Source organism: Tauraco erythrolophus, chromosome 4 (genome assembly GCF_009769465.1).
Source record: "Tauraco erythrolophus isolate bTauEry1 chromosome 4, bTauEry1.pri, whole genome shotgun sequence".
Lineage (NCBI taxonomy): Eukaryota > Metazoa > Chordata > Aves > Musophagiformes > Musophagidae > Tauraco > Tauraco erythrolophus.
Genome location: NC_141468.1, coordinates 63403936 through 63415585, shown reverse-complemented (window position 1 = coordinate 63415585; position 11650 = coordinate 63403936). Strand labels below are relative to the sequence as shown.

At 47.6% G+C, this 11650-nt stretch overlaps 1 protein-coding gene across 1 annotated transcript; it reads right to left on the bottom strand.

Annotated features, from left to right (window-relative positions):
• Window positions 1-808: 808 nt before the first annotated feature.
• On the bottom strand, window positions 809-10583 carry CKAP4 (cytoskeleton associated protein 4). The gene is made up of 2 exons (XM_086610279.1): window positions 10221-10583; window positions 809-3899 (listed from the first exon to the last, which is right to left on the bottom strand). Exons 1-2 carry the CDS (start codon window positions 10581-10583, stop codon window positions 2568-2570), a joined length of 1695 nt encoding a protein of 564 aa, XP_086466405.1. The 3' UTR covers window positions 809-2567.
• Window positions 10584-11650: the final 1067 nt, after the last annotated feature.

The window sequence follows — 11650 nt, the reverse complement described above, 5'->3', positions numbered from 1 at the left end:
AGTCGTTTCAATAGTTTGACATAGAATTCAAGTTACTAGAGGCATAACTAGTAATTTTTCATTTAATCTTTGAGATCAAATTTGGCCCAGCTCCACTGCTGGCTTTACAGCCTCTTTAAGTTCCTTCATCACGTGGCTACTACCCTTTAAAGCTACTTTGTGCTCATGGCCAGCTTCCAGTCAACAGGTTATGTTGACTTTTAGACAGATGGGCTTGTGTGCTCACCTCTTTTGTTGAATAGATAAGTAGTCTAAAACCAGCAATTACCTACCTCTATGAATTTGGCCTCAGGAATTGCCAGGACATGATGATGCCCATACTCCTGAAATCACCCTTTCCCAAACTTTTGAAAGCTGGTACCATGAAGATGGTATCAGTTTATGGGCCTTGTGATCCAGCATTCAAAGCTATGCAAAAGGAGCAGCCACTTGGGAAAAATTACATAGATCCTTTCTGTACGTTATTTCTGTTCTGCATGCTTTGGACATTGTCAAAGCCTTACCAAGGCACTGCTGGCAGTGTGTGACATTCATTGCATAAATCATGTGTTTCACACCTCACAACTATCATCTTGGACTTCTGAGCCTGGTGATCAACACCGCTGCATTGATCCAGTTCAAATCCTGTTTTCCAGAGTTCATAACCACAACAGGTAAGACTGCCTCCACGTTCCCCTATGAAAGCTGAGAACAAGCATAGGGCTGGTTCTGCCCCCAAGCCCTTTCCTGATACCCCACTGGAAGCATCCTAGGAAACACAAGGTTAAGTAAGCAGCAATCAAAAAAAAAGGTGCAAAGAATACTCCCAATGTTTATTACGTATTAAAAATACTGCAAATAAGCCATACAGTTCATTTCACAGTAACCTAAACAATATCATTCAAGAAATTGAGAAGTCAACAAAGAACAGTGCAGTTCCAACAGTGACAACAGTTACCTTAATGCCATGGGTCCCTCTTTCTTTGCCCGCAGTTCTTTCCTGTTTACGGTGGGAATAACACTAGATATGGTTCAGTATCTTTATTTACCTAGGAGAACTCCTTTTCACCTGCACTGTTCCCACAAGCACACCACTTCTGGGAGGTGCTGTTTCTAGGAATTATTCTTCTAACATAGCCACGGATCTGGCTAGTGCAAGCTGAGGTGGGCATGACGCACATGATCTATTTCCAAGGTATCTGTATGCAGACCCCTTTACCAAATCTTTAGATAAAGTTCAAAAGTAAGCTTGAAAAGGAGGGATATTAGAAATCCTTTCCAAAAAGAAAACAAAAAAACTCAGTGAGAAAGTGTTTTTTAAATTCTCCAATTTTAGAGAATTACAACACTTTTTCCTCACCCTCAGACAGTTTTAGAAAGATACTTTGCTTCCCGTGCCCCAGGCAGGCACTCAGTGACAACAATGGTGACAAGAATCCAGCACCAAGTCCTGAATATGTAACAACAGTTCAGGTCACTGTCAGCTGTGTGAAAACTTGGAAATGTATACACTTTAGAAGCAATTCTGCTGATTTCATGGTGATTTTCCCCCTTGTGTGTTTTGGAGTGTACTATTATCGTTAGCATGCTTGGTATACACGGAACACGAGAGGTGTGATTTTAGTCCTTCTCTTTCCTTATTCAAATTCGCAATCATTTTTACAGAAAATCCTGTACGACAGACAAATTAGGTCTTTCCAGGAAAGACATAGCCTCATCATGTAAACAGCCTAAAAATATAACAAAAATATTACTGTCCCCTCTTGAAACTAATTCCATCCTTCAGATGTCCCTTCTCAGCACTGGTCTTGTGCACCAGCAGCTGAAGATGCTGGGAAAGAAGCCTGTAATCACAACGAATGAATCTCTCCAGCCACGTGGTACAACACCTCTCTTAGGTCTTAGCTCAAAGGAATGCCACTTAGATCAAACTTTCCTTTCGAGGGGTCTCAGTGAACCCCTTATTAGCTCCTTGGTACAGATTAAGGACTCACAGAAATAGACTACAGCTCAGCTGACACCTGGTAAACGGACCACATGGCTGAGTCCCAAACTGCAGAAACGGATGAGTTGCTTCAAACCTGGTCCACACAAGTTTACCAGTCTAAACAGTTTAAGATGGAGGTGTAGTTTTGTTCATTTGTTTCTTAAACCAAAACATGCCAGTAAAGTTCTCAGTGCGTACAGCAGTATGCTTGCCGTACCAGAACAGCTGTAGCCCTTCTGTGTGGGATATCTAGTGCCATAGTGTGAAACACCTTCATGCCATTAAATATGTGCCCATGCTAACGAGGCTGTAATGCCTTAGTTACACCACTACAGTTAACAGCGGTACAACTTCACAGAGAAGATGAGCCCTTAGAAACTCAAACCTCAACTAAACTCATGTTTTCTTAAAACAAAATTAAAAAAACAAAAACAAAACCCAAAAACATTACACAAAAGAGAAATAAAGGAAATAAGCAGAACTGTCTCTATTATTAAAGTATTCTCTTTGGAGGTATCAAATTGCTTTTAAAAAGAGTAAAAAAATGGGCATACAAAAGCTATTCTCCTTAATCGATTATCTGCACAAGGAGCACCACTGCCTAAACTTTTTCATGTATTTTTTCTACTTTCACAAACAACCTTTCCAGATCATTCCTCAGGTCATCTATTGAGCTCTTCACAGACTCCAAGTTGCTCTCATTATTTTCAATTTTCACTGAGTAGGAGACTAAACTATCCACTGCAGTTCTTATCATCTTCAAATCGGAATCAACCTGGCTGACAGAAGATCTCAGTTCATCTACAGAGCCTTCCACAGAAGAAAATTTTTCAAGATAGCCTTGAGAATGTGCTTGACCCGTCTGAAGATTTCCTTGATCCAACAAAGTACTAATTTGCTTCTGAACATCCTGAAGAGCACCGGAGGATGGCAGGTCACTGATGCTTCTCCTCAAGTTTTCCACATCATTGTACAGCGAGGTCTGTGATTCACCAAGATTTTTCAGAACATCTGTGACTGAAGTTATGTCCACATCTGAGATTCCCTGAAGAGCAGTGATGCTTTGTTCTAGGGTACTGAGCTTATTCTTGTATTCTGCCTCCTTAGAAAGGAAAGATTGCAACTTTTCACTGTTTTGAGCAGCTACAGACGTTAGAGACTCCAGGCTGTCTTCCATGTGCCTCAATCGAGACTCCAGTCCTTCACTGTTCTTCCCAAAAGTTTCTAATGCTTTTCTGAAGAGTTCATTTTCTTCCCATTTGTTAAGATCAGCTTTAACTTGCAGTAAATCTTCATCGAGCCTTTTAATGTCACCAGGGAGCTGCATAATAGAATCCTCAGCTCTCAGAACTTTCTCTTGTAAAGCTTTTAATGAAAGGTGTTCAGTGTCTGCAGCCTCTTTGAATTTCTCATGTTCTTGTTTGAGGTTGACTAGCTCTTTCACTTCAGTATACACATCAGACTCCATGGAGTCTATTGTACTCTTCAAGGTCTCTATGTCCTTTTCTTTGGTTTTCATGGACACTCGCATCTCATCAAAAGCATCTTTTAGCACCTTAATTTCATGTTTATACACATCTGCCTCTTCTAGTGAATCAACCTTTGCTTTCATATTGTTGATTTCCTCTTGGCTCCTTTGCTGGACTTCAGTGAATACAGCAATGTTATCATTTATAGACTTGGTTAGCTCTGTTAGTCTCTCTTCCACTGTGTTTTCCAGAGATGTGAAGTCTCGTTCCCTTGCATCCTTCACCATGTGGATGCCGTCAGATAAGTCTTTCAAAATTTCATTTTGCAGCTTCTGAAGCACTTCACTGATCCGATTTATTTCACTCTCCCCTTGTTTAACAGCCTTCTCAGTTACCTCCTGCTTCTGTTGAGCAATTTTCATCATGGATTCAAATTCTCCAAATGTGGCTTGAAGGGAACGCACCTAAAACAGAAATCCACATTGTTAATACTTACAATTTCATCCTTACCTACATCCTTACCCTTTGTGTCTAAGATCTTTATAGCCCTTGTTACCATATGAAATGGTCACCTTGCAATCCTTCATGCTCCCTACCTGAGGCAACCTTATGGCATACAGGTACGGGAAGCACAAAAAGCCCAGCATCTAGAGCCTTACAGCTCTGTAGATACACCCATCTTCTGCTGAGGATCCTTGGCCTCACTGACCGGCCATAGTTGATCCAGGAAATCCATGGCAGTGAAAATCAAACTCAAGTCTCCAGAGTTTGCATCTGGACTCCTGAGCCATCCTTCCCCTATATGATTCCTGGTTCTATGGGCCACAAGTCCGTAAAGGAGGAAACGGAGGGGAAAAAAAGAAAAAACAGGGGGGTTTGTTTACCCTAAAGAACATCTGGCATCAGCTTCTGAATACAGAAGAGCTGGGATTAGACTTTAGCAGGCAATCAGACCCTAGGCCAATTCCTGAACATGAAGGCAGTTTCAAAGTAGACAAAGAAGAGTAACAGGAAAAATTAGAGGAAAAGGGGAGCTAGGAATGGCTGGGGAACGGAAGTAGTAATCATGATATTCTGCTGCTCCTAGACACCAACGGAAACACAGATTTTTCTTGCTAACTACTTTTTAAAATAAAAACATAGAAAGGCTTTAATGTTCTAAATACTTAGTACTTCGTTATTGACATAGACGCATACACCCACACGCGCTTAGTGACCAGGGGCACATGAACATGCACAGGCAGAGAACAAAGCCATAGCAGCTGCCAAGGGGACTGACCTGCATCTGCCTCAGGTTAACACCCACAGAAAGTGTTACCACTGGGTCAGGTATGCTATCAAGCTTCCCAGTTACAAAAACTACTGCTGGTTTTAGTAGCAGCAACAGGGAAAAGGCTGATAGGTGAGCAGCCACCGCATTCATTTACCCTCACGTTTAAAAGTAAGATCCAGGCACGCCAACGGGGAAGCACAAGTTACTTGATTTTGAGGCCAAAGCGAACATCAGTCTCAAGACTGTGAAGAAATCTTTCTGTGCGTGTGTGGGTTGTGTTTTTTTAAACTCTGTAAAGCAATGCAAGAACTCCCACTGGCTGCAACAGGAATCCGTCACGTAGAAAATACCTCAAGGCTTTGGCAGCATGGCAAGTGCTGCGTAATGCATGTTGCCTTGCCTCACACTACTCCCTGTGTCTGAGGGGTATATTAATCAGTCATGCCACATGAGCTGCCATGTTTACTGATTAGATACACAGCTGGAGGGTTGGCTTTATTTTATAATAGAAGGAAGTATAATTTATATGTTCTTAGAAAGAAATATACAGAGCTTCCTTTGTTTTATTCCCCCCTTTCTCACTGAAGGACGCTCCAGCAGCTCCCGGTCAGCCTCTGAAACTAGAAATTAATCTCAAAAGATCTAATGGACTTGCTAATTAGAAATTAAGTTATTCACATGTATTTTCGCAAGACTACATCCCAGGCCAAATCCTCCTTGGTTTTCATGGAAGTCTACACTGTGGAAGGATTGTAGAGTTTGGCCACAAGACTTGCCCTTGCTCCAACAGATCCCTGCAGTTTGAAGAATACCCATAAAGATTACTTCCTTTTTCCCCCTCTTACATGAAAAGGTTTGTAATATTTTCCATAAGGGGCAATGGCTTTAAACTGAAAAAGGGCGGATTTAGATTAGATATAAGTAAGAAATTTTTCACTCAGAGGGTAGTGAGGCACTGAACAGGTTGCCCAGAGAAGCTGTAGATGCCCCATCCCTGGAAGTGTTCAAGGCCAGGTTGGATGAGGCTTTGGGCAACCTGGTGTAGTGGAAGGTTTCCCTGCCCGTGGCAGGGGGGTTGGAACTAGATGATCTTTGAGGTCCTTTCCAATTCTAACCGTTCTATGATTCTATGATTCTATACTTGTATTCACTAGTGCTCACATACAAAACTAGAAATGAGCTGGGGCGGGGGGGCGGAGCATGTAGTACTACCATATGTATTGCAGCAGGACACCAGCCAGTACACTGACTTACCAACCTCACTTTCATTACATCTTAGCTGTCATTCATTCTGATTTTTTCCACAGAGAGAGCTTTTTCTGTATCACTATAAACAGACTTCAGAAATCTAGAACGAGGACACAGGCAAGTTCTCCTTCCCCTCTTACGACAGAATTTATTTTTCTTTGACACATTCTGACCAAATCACCAAATTCATATTTGCAATTAACCATCTTCAAATGTGTCCTAGTTTTGACTGGGACAGAGTTTTTCTTTTTAGCAGCTAGAAGAGCTCTGTGATTTGGTTTCAGTCGGGGATTCACTATAAGAAGAATGTTGATAGCACACTGATGTTTATAGTTGGTGCTGAGACATCAAGGACTTTTCAGCCTGCCGTGTTCTTGCCAGTGTGCAGGAGCTGAACAGGCTAGAAGGGGAGCATGGTGAGACAAGGGGTCCACAACTTCTAACGTATGATTTGAACTTAGACTTAGGATTGAGGGCTAAATTGGCCAATGGAATATTCCATGTCATGCAATGTCATGCCCAGTATACAGATGACGGTTGATTGGAAAGCAGGGCTTTTGCTCTTCTGGGAACTCTCTTGGGAGGGCTCTCTCTTGGACTCTCAGAGTTCTCTCTCTGTCTCCCCCTTTTTGGGCCTCTCGCTCATCCAGGATTGCAGTGTCAGGACTTATCTGTTTCAGAATCATTTACTGGGATAGGACAGGCATTGGTCACCAGGCAGTGAGCAACTATACTGTGCATCACTTGTTCGTATATATTATTATACATACATATATGTATATATTATTATCATTATTACTTTTGATTTTATTTTATTGTTATTATTAAATTGTACTCATCTCAACCCACAAGTTTCTTTCTCTTTGGCCCTTTAATTTTCTTCCCCATTTTCCAAGGGTAGGGGAGAGTGAGCGAGCAGCTGTGTGGTGTTTAGTTGCCAGCTGGCCTAAACCAGGACAAAATGTTAGTCTAAGAAAAAGCATCAGAAATGCCCAGAAGAACTCTTCAGAGGGCCAGGATGTCTCCACTGCTGCAGATTTGACATAGAGTAATCCCACTCCTTTGCAGTAGGAGTACTTTATACATGCATTTGAGCAGTGCTCCTGGTGTAACTCGAAGCTATTCTCCTATACTTCCAGCTGGGATAGCCACTTGAAGATCAGAGAGCTATGATACAATAGAATGGACTGAGGTCTTCAAATCAGACCAGCTTCTAATCTGATCTGTCCTAATCAAGAGCCATCAGGGTCCAAATCAAACCCCTTGCATGAGAAGGGTAAAACTCACAACTTCAAAGTAACAGTTCACATTCACTACACAGTTGGGTTTTGTGTGCACATTCGTATAAGTTTCATAGAATCACAGAATCATTAAGGTTGGAACAGATCTCTAAGATCATCAAGTCCAACCGTCAACCCAATACCATCATGCCCACTAAACCATGTCCTAAAGTACTACATCTATATGTTTTTTGAACAGTTCCAGGCATAGTGATTCCACCACTTCCCTGGGCAACATGTTCCAATGCTTGATCAGTCTTTCAGTAAATAAATTTCTCCTAATATCTAATCTAAACCTTCTCTAGTGCAACTTGAGTCCATTTCCTCTCATCCTATCACTAGCTACCTGGGAGAAGAGCCCAACACTGACCTCACTACATCTTCCTTTCAGGTAGTTGTAGAGAGCGATAAGGTTTCCCCTGAGCCTTCTTTTCTCCAGGCTAAACAAACCCAGTTCCCTCAGCCGCTCCTCATAAGACTTGTGCCCCAGACCCTTCACCAGCTTTGCTGCCCTTCTCTGGACACACTCCAGCACCTCAATGTCCTTCTTGCAGTGAAGGGCCCAAAACTGAACACAGTATTTGAGGTGCAACCTCACCAGTGCCGACTACAGGGGCATGTACAGTTTGCCTGTTTAGTGTTCATGGCTGGTAGCTGGTAAGGCTTGAAACCATAGCCCTTGCAAGGTTTAACATCATAAATAGCACATAAAAATATGTCTATAGCCAATAACTATGTCTTCTCTGACTGGTCATACTATCTTCTATTTAAACACCAAACGACCTTGGCCTCTCTGAGAACTGTGTTATACTGAAGACTAAACTTCCACATCATTTCCTTTCTCCTCCTACTGCTGATGTGTAAAGCAGATGAGTTTATATAATGCTTACTCCTGACAGCAGCTCTCTGCAGTAAAAGACTGAAGGGGAAAGCCAGTTCCACGCAGCAGTCTGCGCTGATGGCACTCTGAAAGTACAATGCAGGACCTTGCACTTCTGTAAACCAATGAAATAAAGCCCGGTCTCCTCTCCCTCGAGTATATTCTTCCGTAAAGACATCACCAAGCCACAGCAAGCAAAGCTTTCAAGGGTTACATCGAAAGTCTGCGTGATTTCTTCCCCCGACTTCTATTCTTGCACTACTGTATGTCTGTCTAACCAGCCACCTGCTACATACAGGCAAATAGTTTAAGTTCTCTTTGAAACAGTTTCTAAACTTCTGGTATATACCTCTCTCTCCTAGACTATGTAACATATACTTAGGATGTTCTGCAACAACACAGAGATGGAAGCAGCAAATTGTACCTGTTCCTATGCTTGGTAGGCCTTATATATTGCACATACACCTGGATTCCATTCATGTATTGTGATCTTATGTCCTGCATGTCCTGCCATTGCAATGTTATCTTTCATACAAAGAGTTTGTAAAAATGCCTTAAAAACTAAGAAAAAACAACTCTTCCTAGTTCAAATCATGGCCCAGTCATCAGTGAGTAAAAACCCCAGGATTCGAAATTAGCTTCAGAAACAACACTGTAGCTCTGCAATTTACAACCCTTTTTCCCCCTCATATGAGTCTTCCTTTTCCTCCTTCTTGTAAAGGAGAGGAAATACCAAGGCTGACCCTACAAACTCCACAAGTGCAGGCTGCTGCGCTTCCGGGAGCACCACAGAACGGCTGGAGAATCTCTGGCAGTGCCAATCCCACCATTCTGTCCCCTTGCTGCCGGCCCAGGGCCAAGCTCGCAGGTAACACGGGGAATCTGTACGGTTCACTGTGCAGAAAGCAGCCAAGCTAAGACAAGAATTTGCTTTTCTTTGATCTGACTCAGTCATAACTTTACATACTGCTTTCCAACTAATTTACCTACTCTCTAGACAGGAGTTTGAATATATGTTGATGATATGCCCCACATACACCATTTTTTAAAGGTTTTAGGCAACCTAAGACAAATCCAGATAGTCAGTGCCACTTGTGAAACTCTACCTTGGAGGCTAGTAAGGCCTGAGTGAAAAAAATCAGGAGGGAAATGAGCATTTCTTTCACTTTGCTTGAGCCATACCATTTGCCAACTACTTCACAGCACTTCTGCTCTCCTGGACTACCATGGACACAAGTCCTGCTCCCTGGGCCCGAGGCAGCGGCAGGAACGTGGAAGGCAGGGTATGGCCGGAATGGCGTTTCTGGCACGGCCCCTGCTGTTCGGTGAAGCTGGCCCAGGTTTTGTTTTCTAGAGCGTGCAGGGACATCGAGGCAGGATTCTGCCACGTCCACCTGCGCTGCCCCACCATCTCCCTTTGGTGCGCACACCTGCCCGCTCGACGTGGCAACGAAGAGCAGCCCGTCTGCCACACTCGGCTTCGCATGATTTGCCAGAGTGGAAGATAGGAAATTACCGCCAGCGGGCTTTCAGAGCTGCAGGTCCCCACCGCTGCCAACGCGTAAGCGTGCTGACTGCATTACATAAAATGGCTTCACGCCCCAGCTCTGGAAGAGCAAGCTGGGCAAAGCGCCGGCTGCGGTCGCCGCTGCGGGCTGTCTCGGGGGCCGCCCGCTCGCCCGCCGCGGGGTCCCGCCCCGTCCCGGCCCCGCTCCGCCTGCCAGGGATTTTTCACTTTACCGAGGCCACGTTTGCAGGCGCTGGAAAACCGCGGCCCAGCCTCGATTTGTCCCTCTAGTGCCATGAAAGCATCTTTAAGGAAGGAGCACGGAGCGGGACAGGCGGGGGAGGAGGGAGGGGAATGGGACACGTTTGCTTTCCCATAAGCCGGGCTACTCGAAAGCTGCGCGGCTACTTATTTAAGAGGTGAACCTCCTCCCGGTCCCCGCTCCTGCAGGGGCAGCTGCTGCTCCCCCGCCCCGCCGCGCAATGCCGAGCGCCCCGACGGTGCCCGCACCCCAGCCCGCCCTCCCGGCGCCGCCACGGCGGAGCGGCCCCCCGAGCCACTCTGTCCGCCCCCCGACAGTGCCCGGCGCCGCGCTACCTTCTGCACCACGGCGTCCAGGGTGGCGGCCAGCTCCTGCCGCTGCCGGCCGGAGGCCTCTCGCTCCCGGGCGCTCCTCCCGACCTCCTCCCGCAGCTGCCGCACGTACCAGCCGGCGGGCAGCGCGGCGCCCAGCACCACCGCGGCGCCCAGCAGCAGCGCCCAGCCGCGGCGGGGGCTAGCGCCGGAGCGGCCCCCCCCGCCCCCCGCGGCGGCCCTGCCGCCCCGGCCGTGAGCCGCCGCCGGTGGCTTCTTCGCCGCCGCCTCCTCGGCGCCGCCGGGCTGCGCGCCCCGATCGTTGGCGGCGGCGGCGGCGGCGGGCGGGCTGCCCCCCTTCGGGCCCCGGTGCTTGGCGGCCGACATGGCGGGACGCCGCCGCCGTCGTGCGCTGAGCGGGAGCAGCGAGAGCGGGCGAGAGAGGGAGGGAGGGATAGAGGGGGAGAGGGCGGGGGCGCCGGCCCCGGCAGCGCCGCACTCCCCGCCCCGCCCCGGCCCCCGCCCCGGGGAGCCGCCACGCACACGGGGACGGCCCCGGTCCCTCCCCGGGGAGCCGGCACGCACACGGGCTCAGCCTTGTCCCGAGGGAGGAAACGGGACGGGGGAGCGGCGGGCACGGCGGCGAGGCACCCCCCACCCAGCCGCCGGGTGACAGACCCTCTCCTGGCCCGGGCCGCCTCGTCCTTGCCTGCCCGCGGGGCTCGGCCCGGGGATCTCGGAGTAGGGTGCGCCGCGCCTTCCCCCCTCGCCGTCCCCGGCCTCCGGGTGTCCCAAGCCCAGCTCCGTCCCGCTGCCCGTTTTTAGTCTTGCAGGTAGTTTTGGTGGTAGAGCGCAGCGGGCTCCCGCCTCGCGCAACTTCTGTTTGCTTGATTATGATTTCGGCCGATGGGATCGCAGCGAGCTCCGAGAGCAAGGAGGGGAGAAAAAGTCGTTTTCTCCGTACGCGACCCACCCCATTCCTAGTGCCTGCAGAGCAGGGGCTTGCTATCAGGCTGGTCCCTCGGGCACACGACAGCTGCCCTCGACTGCCGGGAGTGCGTCTGGCCCGACGCAAAAGTTTCAGGGGCTGCCTTGGCTGAACGTACACTCGGTAGAGGCTGGGAGCTCAGCACCGAAATTCCCGGTGGAGCCTTCGAGCTCCGAGAACGCTCTTTTGCTTCACCACGTCGGCGTGAGCCCACTGCATTCATCTTCCCAACAGAGCATGTCTCAGCCTAGGACAGGGAAGGCTGAGCAAGCCTTCCTTCCCCTGCATCGCTGCCTGCCAGGGTGCGGAGCTCAGACCCGCCATTTGATCTTCATGCTCTCAGTTTTTCTCCTGCTAGTAGGGAGGCAGAGGGAGGTGGGAGCTGATGGATCTGGACGTGCCGGCAAGAGAAGGAGAGTGGGGAAAAGGAGAGCAAGGCAGAGCAAAGGAATAAGGTGTTGGTAGA